This window comes from Ceratotherium simum, chromosome 9 (assembly GCF_057802395.1).
Source record: "Ceratotherium simum simum isolate JZ-2026a chromosome 9, ASM5780239v1, whole genome shotgun sequence".
Classification (NCBI taxonomy): domain Eukaryota; kingdom Metazoa; phylum Chordata; class Mammalia; order Perissodactyla; family Rhinocerotidae; genus Ceratotherium; species Ceratotherium simum.
In genome coordinates, this window is record NC_141908.1 from 46,508,882 (window position 1) to 46,531,063 (window position 22,182).

Sequence of the window (22,182 nt, forward strand, 5' to 3'; positions counted from 1 at the left end):
CAGGAGTGCTTGACTGCCTATCTGGCTTTTAAGCAAAAGCATATCCCAAGAGGTTTCCAACCTAGCTGGTTAGCAACGTTATCACACCTTCTTCTTAAAAAGGACTATTAACTAAATGTAAACATATCAGAGAAACTTTCAAACATTTTAATGGGTCCCGGTGGGTAAATGCTATTTCTTTTGGGTAGTTTCATTAATTTGCTCTCATGATGCGTTACATAAAGTCTATGCTGGGTTTCATCATGTTAAACCAATACTCTCGAATAAAAAAGGCAAGACAGATAACCCATTAATAAGAATATAATAGCATGATCAGTATAATTAATGTAAAAATTGATTAGGAAAATGTCTTTTTCCACTACTTCTTAAAAATTTCTAAATCCTCTAAAACAAATGTTTGGTCTACATTTTCCTTCCAAACAAAGATAAAAATAAAAGGCACAAAGGAGTTGGTTATTGTTATTCAAGTTAGAATTAGTTACTAGTTATTTTATAGGAAGTTGATGAACTCAGAACACTTTTGGAAGAAATTGCGTTGGCTCCTCTTACCAAATTAACAGAAAATATATTATTTTAAAAAAAAGATATCTTTATCACATCCTAGTCCTGATTTTGTAATTTATTAATTGTATAATCCAAAAGGAGTACAATATAAAACCAAGCAGAATCAGAGTCATGTCATGTTCATAACCATACACGTTGCCAAGACATGTAGATTTAAGGATAGAGAAGAGGAATGCCAGATCTAAGGAAAGAGCCTGAAGTCTTGAATTATAAAGCTAATGGAACAGAACTAAGAAAAGACATGGAGTAAGGAGAGGACAAATGTAAAGAAGAGGAACAAGATGGAATTACTCAAGTGACAGTTAGGAAGTTGAAAAGGATCAATGGATGTGAAGCAATGAACAACAAAATCATTTTGGCATTCATCTTCACTGAAAACACAACTAGTCTGATTTAACTCTCACACTTCATTTGAGTTTTCTGTTGCCTTTCAGGTAACAAAAATCTTTGGAGGCCAAATGCTGCTGTAAACTGGCATTGGTTCTAGCTCAGTTCTTGTAGACCAATCGCGAACCGGTGAGAGTCATTTCCAACGTAAATGAACAAGTTCCTGATTTCCCATCCTAAGAAGCCCACTCATTTTGAAGTCTTCATGTGGAAACTATATATTTCCAGTTTCTGAGGCCCCAAACTTGAAGTCATCATTGACTCTTCTCTTTCTTTCACACCCGACATCCAATCCATCCACAAATCCTTTCAGCTTTAACTTCAAAATATACTCAGAATCTCATACTCCCACCATTCCTAATACTACCACAGTAATCTAAGCTCCCCTCATCTCTCACCTGGATTACTGCAGGAACATGCAAGAAGTTTCCCAGCATCTGCCCTTGCTATCCACCCATCTACTCTTAAGATGGCATTTTGTGGGAATTTAAATGAGATGCTTATAATGTCCTTCAAAGCTCTTACGATCTGGCCTCTACTATGTCTCTGACCTCAACTTTTACCACTCTTCCCATCTCTGAATCTGTTCTATTGGATCCTTGATTTTCCTCAAGTGTTGTGCATATCCCCACCTCTGGGCATGTGCCTTCAGTACAATGCCTAAAATACTCTTCCTTCTTATATTTGTGTGGCCCACTTCTATTTTCTTCAGGTCTCTGATCAAATGTTAGCCTTTTAGAAAGGGCTTCTCTGTCCACTTATTTTTATGATAGTAGGTTCCTACCCCTCAACCTTAGTATTCCCCTTTTCATTCTATTTCTCCATAGCATGTATCACTTATCTGACCTACTACATACTGACATATTTATTTGGGCCAAGGACATTGTTTTTTTCACTGCTTTTTCTCTCTCCAGTGCTCAGGCCTGGGCCTGGCATACAGAGGGTGTTTAATAATTATTTGTTGATTGGACAAAAGAATGAAGAAGTGGATAAATGGTTGAAAAGCTCAGCAAATTGGCTGCCCTGTTTAAGTGAGTATGAAGTCTCCAGTGCAGCACAGCTGCTCAAATTGGTATGACTCAGAGATGTGTGTTCCCTCACAGATTTTGTCCTTTTAAAAAAAAATTATTTTTTTTTTACTTAAATTTTTATCGAGGTAGGACATACATAAAGTATAGTACACAAAATTTAAATATGTAGATTGATAGTCTCGTGTAATAGACATGTAGGTCACGATATAACATTTCTAGCACCCAGAAGGTACCCTCATGCCCTTCCCCAATCTGCACTCCCTAAAGGTAACTCCTAGTCTGACTTCTATCTTTGTAGATTGATTTTGCCTATTCTCTTTTTTCTCCAGCTTTATTGAGGTATAGTTGACAATTACAAATTGTACATATTTAAGGTATACAACTTGGTGATTTGATATAAGTATATGTTGTGAAATAATCACCACAATCAAGCTAATTAACATAGCCATCACCTCACATAGTTACCAATTTCTTCTTCTTCTTTTTGTGGCGAGAACATTTAAGATCTATCCTTTTTAGCAAATTTCAAGTATACAATACAGTGTTGTGAACTATAGTCACACTGTTGTACATTAGATCTTCAGAACATACTCATCTTGCATAACTGAAACTTTCAACCTCAGCAAATTTTCAATAGTCAACAACAAAGTTCATTTGAAAATGTGTTTCTATAGTACCTCTTATATATTAGACTCAAATTAGAAGTTATGAATAATATCAAAGTAATCCTGTAAGTATTCTTGTTGATATTTTGTAGGATTAAAATAACATGTGTAAAGTTTGATCACAGTAAGATAGCACTGACAGTCTGAAATAGCTTAGCATGAATATTTTCTCTAGAGGATTTAAGTTTTTCTAAAGCCCTTTTCTGATTTGAAGCCATAATTTGTTTGATAAGCCCACCTTCTTTCTAGTTATCCTGGAATTTTAAGTCAAGGTCATTCATAAAATGAGTGGAAGAAATCTTGGTAGTATCTGTACAAATTTAAGTTTACATGGTGCTAGTCAATTTAATTTCATCATGATGATGAAATACATGATAAAATTCTTAACACTTCTAAAGGAAATTCCATGTGTTTTGCTTATGGTGTTAATTTCAGCAAACACAAAATTTCTATTAATTGGGTGTCATACTTGTTTGCTTCTCACATAAGATGAGATTTGGCTTGTATTTAAGGAAAATTTATGCATCCATTGCAGTTCGCAGATATCTTTGTTTGCCAGTCATTTTGTTTACTGCATGACTGTTACAGGAGACTGGTTGAGAAAATCTTGGAGAATGAAAGCAAGTCAGTGATTTCTACAAAGAATACTGATGCTGAGGGTAAGTCCATGAGTAGATCATGAGTCATTATCATCAAGCTATCATAGCGTCTAGAGAGATCGTTAACAGAACACTTTAAAAACAATATGGAGGGCTGGCCCCGTGGCTTAGTGGTTAAGTGCTAGCGCTCCGCTACTGGCGGCCTGGGTTCGGATCCCGGGCGCGCACCAACGCACTGCTTCTCCAGCCATGCTGAGGCTGCGTCCCGCATACAGCAACTAGAAAGATGTGCAACTATGACATACAACTATCTACTGGGGCTTTGGGGAAGAAAAAAAAAAAAGGAGGAAGATTGGCAATGGATGTTAGCTCAGAGCCGGTCCTCCTCAGCAAAAGGCGAGGATTAGCGTGGAGGTTAGCTCAGGGCTGATCTTCCTCACAAAAAAAATAAAAAAATAAAATAAAAAAATAAAAACAATACAGAAAATAGAAGGAGATGAAAGATAGGCACCGTGCTAATTAATTTATGAGTTATCTCATTTCATCTCACCATCCCTACGATATGGATGCTGTTGTCATATCCATTTTACAGATGAGGCATCTGAGGTATAAGATTTAAAAACATGCTCAAAGTCTCACAGAGAGTTAGCAGTAGGCCAATTAGAACTCATGTTTATCAGGCTCCAAAGCTTGCGTTCTAAATTATTGTCTTATATCGCAACCCTGCTCTAGGTTTGTGTTTTTACTTATATGACACAATACTTGCTTAGAAAACACTGCATACTTGCCAAAGCCAAGTTCAAAGTTACTACTTTGAATAAAATCCCTGAAAAGTTCCAGGAGTAGTAAGAAGTTCAGTAAGGCAGAAAGTGAAAAGGAGTGAAAGGAGGTACTGTTAGAAAAGAATAGACTGAGGCTAAATGTAAAGGGCTTTACCTGTCAAATTAAGGACTTCAGATTTTATCCTACCAATGGTTCTCAAATTTTAGTGTGCATCAGAATTGCCTGGAGGACCTGAGCCCTATCCTCAGAGTTTCTGATCAACTTGTGGTTTCCGTGATCAACTTGTGGCTAGAAAGGAATAGGTTAGGGCTGACTTAAAAGTTTTTAGCTTGAGAGACAAGATAGATCATAATGTCACTAAGTGAAGTAAAGACCAGAGGAAGCTGCAGATTATATGGGGGAAACCCCCCTAAAGTTTGTTTTCAACTTATTAAACTTGAGGTGTTTAAAGACAACAGGTGGAGATGAGCAACTAGGAGTTGTAGGCAGATCTGGAACTCAAGTGTGAAGTCAAGGGTAAAGATAATGATTTATGAGTCAAAAACACAGAAATGGCTGTTCAAGCCATGGACATGAATGAAACCCCTTAGGGCCAGAGAACAAGAAAAGAAGATAACCAAGCATCAAAATGTGGGGGAATGTCATTATTGAAGGGATGTGCATAAAAATAGTCACTAAAAGAAATAAGAGAAGAAACTCAGAACTCTCAGAGACGTAAAAGAAGAAGAAAGGTAGAGTGTGGCCTCTGAAACGAAGGGAAGGAAGAATTTTGAGACAGACTGTGGTCAACAGCATCAAATGATTTCCTTTGGGTTAGTGAGTAGCTTCAACTTTTGATGGAAAGGGCAATAGTACCATCTATCCAATTAAGTTGTGTTCTAGTGGATCCATGGAGCTGGGAACATGAATTAAGGATCTAAATGAGAAGTATAACCTTCCTACAGTAAGTAGAGTGCTTTATAGTATAACACACTGTCATTGTAAATTCTAATTAGTAGAGAACGGTAAGTGTGGAAACTGAAGCTTAGAGAGCTCCAGTGACTTGCCTTTAGTCATAGAGTCTTCACTTAATCAGCATGGAATGGAGTCTTCTGACTTTTTACTAAACAACCCCCCGGTAAGTATTAGGTTTTAAGACAAAAGCCAAAACACTAATAAATGGATGGTAAACAAGGTCTCAATTTTTCTCTTACCATCTGTGAAACAGGCCTCTGGCTCATCTGAATTTCGAGGTTCAGCCTCTGCTTCTTCTCCTTCTCCTGGCAGAGGGTTATCAACTGTGCTGCACTCAGAGGAGCTCGATCGGTTCAGCCTCTAAAATGAAATTCACCACCCCACCACAGAGTTCATTTAGGGATCATTCAGATCTTGCATTTAAACCACATTTAATAATCAGAGTCATGCAAAGTGTTATGAAAAAAGATTAACAGTATGATGGCAATAAAAAACGTATAAACACACACTGCGGTCAGATAACCTTACAATGCATCTACGCTTGATCTTTCTATCTACACATCCTGTGAAAATAAATTTTATTACTTTTATTACGCTAACAAGTAAGTATTTGAACAGAATTAGTATAAAGTAATATTTTTATGGAAACTATAACATTTGCAAAGAATTGGCCATATTTTTATTTTGATTTATGTTTAATATAAATTTGTATACACCAATAATTATTATTTTAGAACAACCAAGACCCTAATGGCAATAACATACAAGTGCCAAATTGCCAACACCTGGTAATTGACAGGTCCAATCTGACAATTGGAAGAAAAAGCTTGCTGATACTTAAAATTTAAAAAAAGAAAGGAATAAGTGTAAAATGAAATCAAACGTACTTTTTCTCTTATCTCTTGGATTTAAGAAAATGTATCAGGATGATATAGATAGAAGGCCTTTCATCAAGACCAAAAAAGTCAAATATTGTACTGGAAGCAAAATGCCAAAGATCATAGTAATTATATCATCCAACACCACCCATTTTAGTCATAAAATTTCAGGATATAGTAGAAAAGATCAGAAAGTATTATTTCTGAGATAGTGGCTACTAAAGTGAGCACCACATGCAAACTCTGAAACAAAGATTCAATGAAATTAAACATGGCAGACCAACACATGAGAGGAATGAATTCATTGTCATTATGATCTTATAATTGATCATAACGCAAACAAGTTCTTCCCACCCAGAACTTTATGATCAAACATGATGTTTACACACATACACAGAAACTTTTAGGAAAAAATACGTACAGCAATTGTAGCAAAACCCTGTCAAATTTTCCTAATACTGTTTTATAAGGGGTAGAGCAGCACATCAATGGAAGAGTTCATTTTTCATTCTCATTTGCTAAATGACATGTGAATATTAAAACTACTAGTTATTACAGCACATACTTCTCTTATTAGGGTCACAGCTTTACTTTTTTTTAGAATAGTTTAAACAAATGAAAGTGCTAAAAATGAAGAAATACACATTTCAGTTAAATTGACTCTTCAATCTATTAATTTGCATTAATATCATAGGCCCAATACAAAATATTAACTTTTAGAGATTGACTTGGAAGCTAAACGTGTTCTTTATGGGTACCACATTAAAATCTCAGTACTATTATTATGACATAATATTCAACATCAATAAAAAAGGCATTGATAAGGTATTGTATGTAAGGAATGATGTAAGTTAAGTTATTTTTATACCTGGAGTAAAGGATTATGAATACCCTATTAAATTAATACTTGTAATCTGTGTTTGAATAGAAGCATTATTTCTACCAGGTTGAAGAGTTTTAAAATAGTATGAATTTTGAACAGTCTCAGTATGAAATTTTGTTTAAAAAGCATTTAAACTGATTGAATTCATCTAAAATCACTTTAAAATAAAGCAAGTACAAATTAATTATAAGACGGTACATTCTGTGAGATTTAAGGCTTTAAAACATATATTACTCCAGGAAACAATGGGGAAATTTATAATTACTAATATGTCCTATTGTGCCAATTGCCATAAAAACCAATTTTAAGTACTATATCCAAAAGACTGCAATTATTTGATGTCCTCAATTCTTGACCTCGCAGCAGCAAGTGAACTGTCACCAGGGAACTGAACGACTAGGCATTATGATTCTGTGGAGATGTCACTAAGTCCTTCCATCCTGAAAAAAAGAAGAGTGGCTTGGATTTTGAGGCAAAGCAGTGGGAGGAACTGATAATTGAAAGAATACAGAGCCCCTCCCTGCTATTAGCCAAAATATTGACAACTAGGAAATAGTTATAATGGTTTTCTCTCGGCTGGTAACAACTCGTAAAGAAAATAATTCAAATTTGCAGAATTCTGACCTAGGCTAAATTAATGAAAACATCTTCAACCTCAATATTTGGTTTTCTCAATTTTCAAAAGAGCATTAACAAAGAAAACTTATGCCACGTTAATTCATAAGCAAGTAAAAATTAAGATGATTTGGTACCTTGTCATTGAAACCTTTTTTTTTCCTTTTATGGAATTTTGTTGTCAATTAAATTCAGACTTCGGCTCAGATTTTATATCATAAATGAGAGTTATTCAAAATTATTCCTTACTAGAACAGAAATTATCAAAATATTTAATATGAACTATAATGTATCACAAGCCAAATTACTGTGACTTTTTAGAAATTCGATATTTAGAATGTTTTTAGGAATTCAATGTTTCCTAAGAATGCATTAAATATTCACACAGTAGCTATTTCAGTACTGTATATAATATTAATATTTATCTGCATATCTTAGCAATATAGACAACTTAGTTCTAAACTATTCAGCTTTTATTTATTTATTTATTTATTTATTTTTTGTGAGGAAGATCAGCCCTGAGCTAACATCCATGCCAATTCGCCTCTTTTTTTTTTTTTTTTTTTTGCTGAGGAAGACTGGCCCTGGGCTAACATCAGTGCCCATCTTCCTCCACTTTATATGGGACACCTCCACAGCATGGCCTGACAAGCGGTGCATCGGTGCGCGCCCGGGATCCGAACCTGGGCCGCCAGCAGCAGAGCACGTGCACTTAACCGCTACGCCACCGGGCTGGCCCCCTAAACTATTCAGCTCTTAAATTCAATACTTATTAGAGCAGAAATTTGTTTAACAGGGTCCAAAAAAGATGCCTTTAAATAGAAAGGCTAATATCTATAATAAAAGTTTTCTCCTGAAGGGAAATTTATTTAATTCTCATAGCAGGCATTGCTAGATTTAACTATTGAATCTTCTTTTATTCTTGTTTAGCGTACAGAGAAGATCATTTCAATCATTTGTATCATTTTATATAATTAATTATATGATTATTTTTATTTTTACAAACTCAATTGTTAATTTCCTTTTTTTAATTTTGGAAATGGAAGAATGATTATATTATACTAAGAGCAGTGAAATAAATATTTACTTTAGGATGAAAAATTTCCCTTTTGCTACTAAAAATAGGCCATTTTGTAATTTTCTCGTGGATTTTATTTTTAATAAAAAGTAAAAGATACTTTTGTCTATTACTTCTTTGCTTGTCAACAAAGATAATCGTTTGTCTTGGGCAGTCTACATATAAATAAAAATAAAAATGTATAAATATAGGATCATAGATGAAGACTCACTAGTATTAGGAATAGGAAGTTTGCCATAGTTAGCATTCTTGCCTTTTTATTGAATAGTATGATATTGACTGTAGGAACTTTCTAAAATTTTGTCTTTCTTTACTTTAAATAAAATCTATATACTCGATTCAACAATTTTAAAAATATAATAGTATATAGTGAAAAACAACAGTTTCCTCTCTCTCCCTGATTCTATTTTTTTGAGGTAACTACAATACAGCATATATAATCTTGGTATATCTTTCCATATTCCTCAATGTGCATCCATAAAACAACTGAAGTAGTTTTGAAACATTCCTAATGTTGCTTATAAATTTATGTAGCTATTGAAGAAGCCCCTTTCAATTATTAAAAATATGATCAAATTAAAAGCTTTATTATTTTTCACAGTTCTCCTTTTGATTGCCTTAAAGGTGTGTTTTCTACAACTTTGTAGGTGAGCAGAGACTCTTTTAAATATTGGCATTGTATTAGAAATTGCCCTAAGCTGGTCACTTACAGATTTATTACCGACATTTCCTAAGATAGGTATTCACATTGTAAGGCTATTTCTTTCTAATATGGATGGTGGTTAATGTTAATTGGTAATTTCTTGTTTCAAGAACTATGAAATAGGATTGTCTAATAAATTGATAATCTGGCAATCAAAGGCAGAAAATCATCAAACATATAGCAGCACTGTAGAAAACCCAGAACTCAACAGAAACCTTATTCAAAGAGGATGGTTGGTGTTGAAAATATCTCAAAGATATTACATTTAAAGTTCATACTATAAGTCTGTTTGCTTCACACAACAAAAGAAAGATATTCTTTCAGGAGCAGAGCCTAGAATAGTTATTTTACCTGAGCATGGAAACAAAGACACAGGACAACAAGAAGACTGAGAGAAGTAAATCAAAAGGAAGGGATGGGCATTAAGTGAGAACAAAAATTATGGAAGCCATTAGTGATAAGCTAAGCTCCATTGTATGTCAATAAGCGAGAAAGACATTTTTAAATTAGATTCAAATCAATATCACCCATCTTTTAATTTTACGGCCTAATTTTACAATTGATATCTATAATGAGAGTTGTGAATATTACGGAGTAAACGGTAAAGTTTGGAATAAAAGATCAAAGGACCTTTAGAGAGGAATTCCACAGATAGTTACTATTCTTTGTGTGAGTAAAAGTCCAACATTTTCCAAGTTTACCATTCTATTATGGCATAACTTGAATTTTACATATTCTTTTCTGGTCTAGGACCAAAATATGCTTTCCCCTTCCTTGCAATTGCTAGGGCCACTTTTGCCTTCTTGAGAGATGCAAACATTATCTTCTTATAGCTTTTTTAAAATTGGAGATCACCTACAATATTAACATTTGTGTTTTTCATCTTGAAAGTAGCTGAGTTTCCTTACATGATTTAACTTTCTGGGCACCTCAAGGTCCCTCCAATCCTTTTCTGGTCTCTCTGAAATTTTGGTCTCTCTCAGGATTCTTTTTAAAAGGAGATGCCCCAAGTTAAAAAGTACTCCAGATATCCTTCATCGATGGAAAATTCAAAAGTGTTTTCCTGGTATCCAAATTTTCGTTTTACTTCCACTTAATTTGGCAGAAAATTGTCAGTTTATTTAGTAGTTACAATAAACTCTTGGCTCTCATTATAATTATGGAGATCTAAAACTCCAGCATTTTTTCAAATAAAGGGCAAGAAAACGGTTTTTCCTTTCCTAGTGTTCTTGGTTTATTGCTACTGGAGAAACTGTGCAGGCTTTTTGGGAACAGCTGCTCATTCAGCAGGAAATCTACTTAACAGTTCCATCACAGGGTCAACACAGTATATAGAATTAGATTTGGAGAAATAATGAGGTCAAATCTCAGTCACCACCAGAGAAATTCAAAACAAAGCCAATGATCTCATTGAGACTTCTTAGTTTTCCTAGAATCTTCTACCTAGGACACTTTCTGTCCAATAACGCGATAACTTATGTAACTAAAAGATAAGATCTTAAATATAAAAAATGTGAAAATTAATAAAGGAAAACCTCATCTAAAATGGGGGGCCAGAAGGAGGAGCCCTCACGCACTACCACTCCACATCGATTATAGGAAGGATTGTCAATTATAGACTTCAACAAGAAGAGATGTACATTGCATCCCCCATAAGAATCAACTATCCCAGCAACTTGGTCAATGAGAAACCATCACCACCCTCAGCTCTCACTTTCCATCGATGGACTTTGTTCAAAACAATCCCTCCCAACTTCCTCCTTTTTCTCTATAAAATAACGTTCCTCTCCTTTGCTTGCTGGACTTGCCTATGGCTTTTACTATAGCTGGTTTCTCCTGAATTGCAATTCCTTTGCTATACCTGAATAAACCCATTTTGCTGGTTAAATAACTGGTTGTTTTATTTTTAGGTCGACAAAACAAACAAAGTTTGGCCATATTAGAAGGTTGGACTGTCTATAGATTTCTCAGCCAGATCCTACAGTATTATGTTGGAACTTCTTTCTAACGAAAAGGCAAGTGGCATTCACCAATAAGGTCTTGCAATATAAAGTGACCAATGGTTTTTAAGGGCTTTATGCACTAACATAGAACTGCTATTTGCAGAGAATAGATATTTAAGTAGCTGGAATATAGTGGGTCAAATCAGAAAGAATATATTAAAAACTTTAGAAACAAACATTTAAACAGTTCTACTACTGAGGTCCACTAGACTATTGCAACAAATGGGTAAATAAAGATTAGAACTTAGGCAAACATGATGGCAAAATGTAAGGTAAAGTGTAGACTCTAGGACTGAAGCTCAGCCCTGGTGGTCTAGTGGTTAAGATTTGGCACTCTCATCACTGTGGCCTGGGTTCCTTTCCCAGTTAGAGAACCACTCCACCCACTATCGGTTGTCATACTGTGGCGGCTGCCTGCTGCTGTGATGCTGAAACCTACGCCACCAATATTTCAAATACCAGCAGGGTCACCTATGGTGGACAGGTTTCAGCGGAGCTTCCAGACTAGACAGACTAGGAAGACGGACCTGGCCATCCGCCTTCTAAAAAATTGCCCATGAAAACCTTGTGAATAGGGGCAGAGCATTGTCCGACATAGCCCCAGAAGGTGAGAGGATGGCGCCAAAAGACCGAGCAGGGTTCCACTCCGCTGTACACAGGGTCGCTAGGAGCTGGAATCGACTCAATGGCACTAACAACAACAACAACAACAAACAATTTAAAAAAAAATCAGAATGACAAACAAAAAATAAACTACCTGTACATTTGAATGATTAATGTTATCCCCTAAAAGTACCCATAATGAGGAAGGACAAGGAAAGACAAATTCCAACGAATGCAACAATTACCCGTTTTTTCAACCATGGATTTCTAATATTGCAAGTAAAATGTAAAATAAAAATTGGCACAGAGAAAATATATCTTTCCTAACCTTTATGTAGGCAGCTTCTGCCAAAGTATCATATTTCAAGTCATTCTTCACAGCTGGAATATCCAGAGTTTTTGTTTATCATGAGAATGACCATTCCTTAACACGCACTTCATGTTTTCTCACAGTATTTTAGTAAAAAAACAGTAATAATTTAGGAATTAAACCACATACACAAACACACACATATATTTCTGGAACCAGTGTTCTTAAAAATTGTGTGTTTTACCTACATGTATGTAGATGCTATTGTATATGTGAGTGTGGGCATCTTTATTTAGGTGCTGAGGTGGAAATTTACCACATTCTGGAATAAAATTGTTTTCTAAGAAAATATTGCCTCTAAATCACTATTAATTTGAAATAGAAAAATATGTCTTTTACATAGGAGCACCTTTAATATTAACTTCGCGTAAACTGGAACAACAATATTTTTTTTTTAATTTGAAACTGCTAGCATTATTATCCCTAGAGTGTGTCAATTTCTGGATAAAGTTTTGCTTTTATCATGGCACAATGGAAAAAAATAATACAAACATCCCAACAATAACAGAGAATTCAAAATATGAACTGGATTATTAAAAAAAGGCAAGATTCTTATTAACATGGATTTTTTTCCCCCAAAGAACTATCAGAGTTCACTCATTCAACAAGCTACACTAAAATTAAAACAAAATATTATATCTGAGTAGTATATTTTCTTTTATACTTGTTAGAAATATTAGATAAGGCAATCCATATTAATCTGTTTCTAATTTTAGAGAAAGTGTTTTATATTTTATTGACAGATTTAATGTTCATTTCATAATATGTTCCATTTAAACCTCTTATCTTCTTGAGGCTACTCTGCATATCTCCTTATGAGATATATACATAATCAGAAACTTATTCTCAGTGTGTAATATTGCTTCTGGAATCAAATTAAGCATTTCAATGACTTATAACTCATTCATTCATAGACAGGGCCTAGCAAATTATTAATTGATGCATTTTATATATGATAAAATTAAAATGAAATGTTAATTACTGAATTGATTAAAGAAATGAAGCCCTAATTATCACTGCGCTTAAAATCATTTCAAAATGTACTCAATGTTTGCCCTAGAAGCTGAGTATTTTGGTTCCGTCCTCAACTTCCTCGATGTGTGCTCAGAAAGCAGCTCATGTGTGTGAGTCTCAGTTTCCAAAGAACTAGTGCTAGAATGGTGCTTTCCTGTTCTGAGATTTTATGTTTATGCCTAAAATATTTCTCTCAAAAAATTATTTCTTAATAGAGTTTTAATTAACTGAATTTAAATGTAACAATTTTTTCTAGCTTTACTGAGGTATAATTGACATATAACATTGTGTAAGGTGAAGATGTACAATGTGATGATCTGATCCATGTATCTATGGCGAAATGTTCACTACAATAAGGTTAGTTAACACATCCTTCACCTCACATAATTGCCATTTCGTTGTTGTTGTTATGGTGAGAACATTAAAGCTCTACTCTCATAGCAATAAATGTGACAATGCGATATACATCTATGCATATATAGTTTAAACTAGGGAGAGAAGTTGATAAAGGTTTTCAAATTAAATGTTACTTCAAAGGTTTCTGTTACATTCTATATCTTACTTTTATAATCCATCCAATAAAAATCTATAGATAATGCACTTGAATCACCAAAGGACATGAGAGATATATCAAAGAAGTCATCAAGAGAATAACAAAAAATGATGGAATTGCCCCGGTGACATGCTGTGATGTCAATTCATCTATGGAAAAATTGTATATGTTTCTACTTTCTTGCAATGAATCAGGCAGAAAGATTTTGTAGCTGAACAGCATGCATGACACTGAAAAAAAATATCATATATGTATGATTTTTTTTTTAGGTAACCTGTGTAAAAGTGGTCACATATGTCTCTGCCTGGTTAAAAGCACAGAGCTGCATCCTTGATTGATCCAGTTTGTTTTTACCCCTGTGAGAAGTAAGAAGGTGAGGTACTGAAGCTTAGAAATGCAGCATGATGGAACAGTTTAGTCAACTGATTTCAAATGTTTAAGTCACATACCTGTAAGTAGAAATTAGTTATATGTTTGACGATACAGGCTCTATGCTCAATACAAAGCAATATTTTGAAACACAGCAATAAGATTAAATATCATTCAACATAGATATAAAAATAATGAACTAAAAAGTTAAACAATTCTGTTATTTAGCAGATGAATTTAAGTACTATAATGTGCTAAGGCAATCTTTGCATTCTCTTTGCTCTTCATAATAAACATTTTAAAATAAGTGATTATCAATATGGCAGTGGAATGAGAGTAAGAATGTGCAGTTTTTAAAAGCATATTCTAAAATTAGCATTTCTTAATTTACTTTTAATTATCATATTTATTTAATTTTGACATTTTAAACAGCATTACAGGAAACAGATGCTTTCAAATTTATCAAAATATAAAGATTAAAAAACATTGATTTAAATATATCAGACCAAAATTTCATTGTTTTTAGACATATGAACATATCCAATAAAGATGAAAGATTTTTCAAATAGTTTGGAACCAACCTGCAAAAAAGAAATTGTCTAACTAAAATTCTGTAGGAGTGTTTTGTTTTATTTTGTTTTTGCAAGAACCTAGGCATAAAAGATAGGATCAGCATCCCCAAAAGGTACAATTGTAACTAATTCCTAAATCTTGCCAAGTCAAATGCATTTCCAGAAAAGATTATTCTCTTTTCTAAAATGCAATAAGGAGAAGCAATCTCAACTGCCTCTCTGGGGAAAAAAATTATGAAAAATCTAAAGAGAGACAGGCCTGATAACAAACCACCATAGAGGAAAAGGACATAAAATATTTAACCTTGATGACTGCAAATATTTAAACAACACTTTTCAAATCAATAAAAATTTGCATTTAATAACAAGTAAGCACATTTAAGTTTCTCCAAAGATGATGGCTTTCAAAATCGAATACTGACTAGGTGAACGGGTGGATGGATAAACGAATGAGTGAATCAGGTGAACAATACGAATGTTTGTTTCTCTGCCTGGGATTTCCTTCTCCATCATATTCACCCAATGAAACGATCTCCATCCTTTAGGGTCTGGCTCAAGTGCCACCTCCTTTCAAGTGCCTTCAACCTGACATAGTCCCTTACGCAATGCATCCTCAATGGACTGGTTTATTATTCTGCTATGGAATGTGCTTTGTTCTGCTCTATGTTATGTTATTGAGGTGGACTATAACCTAATAAATCAGCATTAAGGAGAATTAGAAGATTCATTAGAAGTGAATCAGCAAATGCACAATACCATTTCAATAGAAAATTTGATTCTGAATTGCAACGTTACAGGGTTATAATAGAAAATATTTATATTCCTACCCACTCTCTTGCCTTTCTATGATATGTGTATGGTGGATAAAGCTTGGAGCCCAAATTTTAAAAGATGCCAAGAAACATCAATGACTGACCATTAAGATTTTCTTAATCTTTTAGTGTCTTAGTCACCAGTGAATATAGATTAATAATATCCACTTGCCCAGGTTGTTATAAGGAGGAAAGTTATATAGTGCAGATGAAAGTGACTAATGCATACAGTTTTTCCTTGGTCTCTTTGGTGCTTTCTTCTTTTCTGTCCACCTCTCAAGTGTTGAGTTGATCCTTGTCCTCTTACTTTCTACGGTCTCTGTAGCACAGTGGATGCTGTGGTGCATTGCCCAGATCCCCCCTTCAGGCAAGCCACTCATTCCTCCAGCTGCCAGGAGTGTTGGCTGCTGAAGACTCAGCGGAGTCCCTCTCTGGAAATTGTAATGCAGAAGAAAGCTGCCTCACCCAAGGTTACATCCCCTCCCCTCCCCTGGAAGAGTGGAGGGATAGCCTGCATCCAATGACTGACTGCTTTGGGGTACAAAGGCCTGAGCCCCTTGCTTCAGTTTGGGACCACTCCAAAGGGTCAGCCCAGCACCAAAGATGCCTATAGAATTAGTTTAGGCCTTTGCTGCAACTACAGAGCATTTCAACTTCTCCCTCTGCCCAATCATCTTTCGTCCCTCACTTCGTACAGGTGTTAGGTGTTATTCCTAATAGCAGTACCCAGTAAATCTCCTACACACACATTTCTCTCTCCAAGTTGGTTTTCCAGGGAACCCGACCTCAGACTGACCCCCTGTATAACCCCATGGTTAACACAAATGAACATATAATTCCAACCTGTCTACAACTCTGACTTCTCTTCTTAAAACCTACGTTTCCAAATACCTACTGTTCAGCATCACTTAGCTATCCTACAAATAGCTGACAATTAAGATGACCCCAAATTAAACTCTGTCTCTCTCCTAAATTTTCTCTTCCCCCTGTATATTCTTCTTCTTCTTTTTTTTTTTTGTGAGGAAGATTAGCCCTGAGCTAACATCCGATGCCCATCTTCCTCTACTTTATATGGGATGCCGCCACAGCATGGCTTGACAAGCGGTACGTTGGTGTGCGCCCAGGATCCGAACCTGCGAACCCCAGGCCACTGAAGCGGAGCGCGAGAACATAAAACTGCTACACCACAGGGCTGGCGCCACCCCCACCCCGCCCCATATATTCTTAATAGCATCAATATCTATTCAGTCTTCTAAGCTAAACCTTTTGTTATGAGTCAATTTGTGTCTTCCAAAAGGATATGTTGAAGTCCTAACCCCTAGTACCCTTGAATATGACCTTATTTGGAAATAGGGTCTTTGCAGATGTAGTCAAGTTAAGACGAAGTCATTAGGGTGCGCTCTAATCCTATATAATTAGTGTCCTTAAGAAGAAGAGAAGACAGACACATAAGGAGAACGCCATGTGACGGCAGAAGCAGAGATCGGAGTGAAGCAGCTGCAAGACGTGGAAGGCTCAGAAATAATAACCACCACCAGAAGCGAGGAAAAAGCAAAGGAGCATCCTCCCCAGAGCCTTCAGAAAGAGCGTGTCCCTGCCTGTGTCTCCACTTCAGACTTCTAGCCTCTAGAACGGTCAGAGAACGAATTTCTGTTGTATAAAGCCACCAAGTTGGTGATACTTTGTTATGGCGGCCACAGGAAACTAATATACCCTTTGAAACAGCTGACAACTCATAGATCCAGACCTTATATTGTAACTTGCTGGTGTCTTAGAGTTTATCCCCACCTGCCACCATCACTCCCTTACTTTGAGCCCTCATCGACTGTCCTGTGGATAATTACAATAGCTTCCTAGCATCTCACCTTTCTCCCTGCTGGGTTTTATTACACTCCCAATGAAATTTTCTTTAAAAGTACAAGTTTGCTAACAACAAAGTATAACAAAACAAGACGTTCAAGTTTCCTTCTTCTGTTAAAAAAAAAAAACTTATTTCAATCTCTTGTCATGGTACATCAAGCCATTCACTATCTGGCTCCAATCTACCTCCATAACCTAGTACTTTCCACCAGGCCATCCTCACTTGTATTTAATGGGCCTTTTGCATCTGGATGCTTTCACATGTGCTGGCTCTTTACCTGTACCTGAAATCTCGCTCTCTCTCCTGATCAGCCTGATGAATTCTTTTTTTTACCATAAAACTCACTTCAAGTGCCATCTCCTCTGTGAATTATCCCAATTTATTTTCAAGATTACTTACACTATCCCTATCCTGCCTCAATATTTCATCTAAACCTCTGTTTTAATTATTTTTTATACATTTAATTATAATTTCTGGTTTCTATATGTGTTTCTTCTCAGCAAGAAGCTTGTTTTACTCTTTATCACTTAAGACAGTGCCAGAGATAAGACATTCAGCCTACATTTACTAAAGAAGTGAGCACACTGATGATGTGTCTTTCTAGTATCTAGCGGGCATATTAACAAGCAGTTGCTCAGTAAATTTGAGATGAAAAAATGAATAGGGATGGGTTATAGAAAATATGCTCAGATGTATTCCTTTGCAATTTTTTCTCCCACAATGATCAAAGTGAATGAGGGCTTTATATGGACCCTGCTTCCTTAAGGAACATGAAGTTTTGTGTAAATGTGTTCGCAGTGTTTTAAATGACAATCTCTTGAAGGTGGGAAGTTTGATTATGTAAAATTTGAAGGTTTCATCGATTTCCTTTCTCCAAGGACCTCAGCTAGCTCCATCCCAACTTTGATACAATGTTTCAAAACACTAAAGAATTATTAAATAAATCTAAGTATCTGCATTTGGCTGCAGAAGGAATGAATGGAGGATCTTTCTGTGAGGAAATTTTTACACAGGATATTTTCCTCTCTGCTGAGTACACAAGATGAGCAAATTCATTTAAGCCAAGCTTGATAAATAGTTATATTTGTCTAAAGAGCAGTAAAGAAGATTTGGGGTGTTAGATTCACAGCAAGTAAAGGAGCTTTTCTGAAAGGTGTAAGGGTTTATGCTACTTTAAAATCATATGAAGCTGTTGTGTTTTTAAATATTTGGAGAAATAAACTGGATGAATTTAATGTTTTTCTATGAAAATTACATATACTTCCAAAATGAATGTTACAATTCTTGCTCTATCTTCTCATCTTTAAAGCAGAGAAGGAAGTAATCTGTAATAACTAAAAGCAAAGGGCATGTCTTTTTAACCTTCTAAGAAAGAGCTCTCCATTTAACAAAATTAATTATTAATCTAGTTTTCTAGAGCTTTCAATTTTGAAACTTGGCATGACTAAAAAAAAAATCTACACTTCTTAAGAATTTAGTTAAGCCAGATGCCAATCACATTAAATTATGGCAGCTGGTTGAAATAACTTTTTTCCCCTAAGCATCTGTTAGCACAGTGACTGAAGCACAGTAGATCTCAATAAATATTTATTGAATGAATGGGTGCATTTCATGCTTCGTTTGAGGCTCATAATAATAAAGGGCTTCGTTGCTAATGGTAAAAATCTGTGCAGTGTGTTGCTAATATTTGCTGTATGCTTAGAGAGCCGCATTGAGCTCCAGGAGGTAGCTGATTCTGAAAGGGGCCATCAGTTCTGTGTCTGTGTTCTGAGAAGTAGTGACAGGAGTCTTATTCTCATGGGTCCACTTGAGATGACAGTATGTCTTTCTCAGCTCTGACACAGACTCTATCTTCAGAGAAATGCTGATGTTCTATTGCTAATTATTTTCTCAGAACTGTTTCAGATATTTTACTCTACACTTTATTTGAATTCATCTCTGGTCATTTTCTGGTAAGGTGTTTATTATACAATAGTTTGACTTCATTCTGGAGTGTATATATAATATACATACATATATATACTATATATATATATATGTTGCAAATCTTCCTCTTCTTTCTGCTTGAGGAAGATTCCCCCTGAGCTAACATCCATGCCAATCTTTCTCTATTCTGTATGTGGGTCGCTGCCACAGCATGGCTGACGAGTGGTGCAGGATCCGAACCCACGAACTTGGGCTGCTGAAGTGGAGCATGCAAACGTAACCACCAGGCCAAGGGACCGGCCCTCTGGAGTATATATTTAACTGTCTATTAAGACAAGGAAACCTACCTATCTGAGAGGTGCTACTGGAAGAGGACGAAAAAGTCCCCATAAAATATGAGAAAGTAGTATGTTAGGCTATAAAAGAGAGGGTTTTTTTGGGGGGGATGGGGAGGAGGAAAGAGGGAGAGGCATCATAGGTCAAAGATGTTCTTTCCCCTATTCAAAATGCAGATTCTTAAACAGACAAAAGGGAGAAATATCCCCAGCCCCTGAATAAAGAAAATAATATCTCAGAAACCTGGATCAAAACAAGCCAGGGATGAACTTAGGTTCATTTCCAATGCTAACTCATTCTATTACAGTGGCCACTGGGAACACTACCAATGAGGATTCTGAGGTTGCACTCAGACTTAGGTGGAGAGAGTTCAAACCATATGGCCCAGAACAGGCATTTGTAACAAGCTCCCTGAGTGTGTCTTTACACACTAAAATTGTGAACCACTGATCTACATCATGCTGCCTCTCTTGAATTTAACCTGTAGCAAATAGCTACTTACAGTATGTACGTGACTACTCAATTCCATACCCATAATAATTGGGCACTTACTTTCCAATAGGTACTTGTCTAATTATTTACCTAAATCATTTAATCTTCATTACAATTCTATTTTGCATATAAGGAAACTGGAAAAAAAAGTTTTTGTAAATTGTTCAAGATCATAAAGTTGGTAAATATCAAAGCTAGGATTTAAGGCAAGTATTCTATCTCCAGAGGCTGCATTCTTAACCATACCCTAAGGTAGTGCTTAAGACTTAAATAACCTAAATGTATTGAACTGAGGGTTACTTTCTGTCGGGTAATCAAGATTTGCCTCTTTGACCAAGGTTCGTCAAGAACATGGTAATCACTATTTTAAAGATATCTTGGGCATGAAAAAATAAGAAGGTTACAAAGGAGGGAATAAGCAGCTAGAAAATCTGGGAACTTGTATGGGAGCTGAAGATTAGGCGAATTAGAGCAGGGAGGTTAGCATGGAAGGGTCATAGAAACACTTTAGATAAATAAAATCTACATTTTTTTAGTGGTGCAATTGAAAAACAAAACCAAAAACAAGTCATACCTAGGAACACTTAAATCTCAAGCAGCTGGAAAAAAAGACTCTAGACACAGAGTTGGTGACCACTTAATATTATCTCTAAGTTATCTAACAAATTTCCTACAGATCTTGAACTTCCATCACTTCTCAAGTCTAGTAGATAGCCAAGTAGGTTTGAATGTACCCAAGATGACACTCTGAGATAAGTCATGGAAAATTTCTTACGGAGACGGGCAAATTTTCCAAGTCCATAATTTAAAATCTGAACTTTAAGATGATAATAATGCTGATGAATTCAATAATAAACACAATAGCTAATATTTTGGGGGCTTACCAACTCAGAGACTGTGCTAAATCATTTAAAGAGATTACTTTATGTATTCTTTGTTATAACCTATGAGGTAGCCCCGAGTTCCTGTATATTATACCTTGTAAACCACAGATATGAAATAGAACAAGTGTACATTTTTTTCTCCTGTAGCTATGACTATAATGTCATGGAAAAAAACCTGATTATAGTCAAGACTGTTAGAATGTTACCATCAAATGGTCTTTAGATAACACGGTTTGAGGGCACTAAATTTCATGCATTTTAGGAAGAATTCATGGGATAGGTGGCAGAATAATTTTATGGATGGTTAAAACAGACTATTTCAGTAACCAAATAGTCTACAAACTAAATCAATAATTATAAAAGACAGCTGGCCACTATGATATAACACAAACCTCCTCTGCATGCCACAGAGTATGTAAACTCTTCAGAAGCATGGCTCAGATCCCAGGGGAGACAAATTGGATATCATCCCCAGTGTGAATGTGTGTTTTATCCCTGAAATGGACAAAGACATGAGAAGGGAGGTAGAAGTAGGACTGACCTGTGAATCACAAGACTAGGACTCTTGTCATGGCTCTGCTTTGAACTAGATTTTTTTTTTTTTTTTGTGAGGAAGATTAGTCCTGAGCTAACATCTGTCACCAATCCTCCTCTTTTTGCTGAGGAAGACTGGCCCTGGGCTAACATCCATGCCCATCTTCCTCCACTTTATATGGGACACTGCCACAGCATGGCCTGACAAGCGGTGCATGGGTGCGCACCTGGGATCCGAACCCTGGGCCGCCACAGCAGAGCACGGGCACTTAACCGCTATGCCACCGGGCAGGCCCCTACAACTAGATTTCTAACTGTGGATAAAGTCACTTCCTCTTACTGAGCTGGCTTTCTCAGTTAGAAAATGAGGTGTTAAATGGGCAGATTTATAAGATTCCTTTTAAAATGTTATAATTGAACATACTCAAAATAAGACTGTTGCTAGCAACTAAAGAGATCCATGTGATGTTAGCCACAGGCTTTGAGAAAAGGAAAAATGACCAGATAAGAAATGACCCCTCCCAAATATTAAGACAAGCAGTGTTTGGTAAACTGTGCTAAGCTACCAAAGGGCCATAATACCTAGAATCCCAAGCTTATTCAAAGTTTGCCAGCAATTGGGGTTTTACAACTCCAATCTTCGTTAGCCGAAAAATGGGAAATTGAATTAGTTTCCCTTTCCACGTGAGACTAGACCCAGATTACTGCTCTTG

General features: G+C 35.8%; 1 protein-coding gene across 4 annotated transcripts in view; it reads right to left on the reverse strand.

The window, feature by feature from the left end:
* SCN9A (sodium voltage-gated channel alpha subunit 9) overlaps positions 1-22,182 on the reverse strand; it is a 164,904-nt gene that overhangs the window by 32,877 nt on the left and 109,845 nt on the right. For all 4 annotated transcript variants that reach the window (XM_004428235.3, XM_004428233.3, XM_087435336.1 and 1 more), the window contains one exon: positions 5,223-5,343. In XM_004428235.3, coding sequence (XP_004428292.1) covers positions 5,223-5,343 — 121 coding nt within the window. The remainder of the gene's footprint in view (positions 1-5,222; positions 5,344-22,182) is intronic.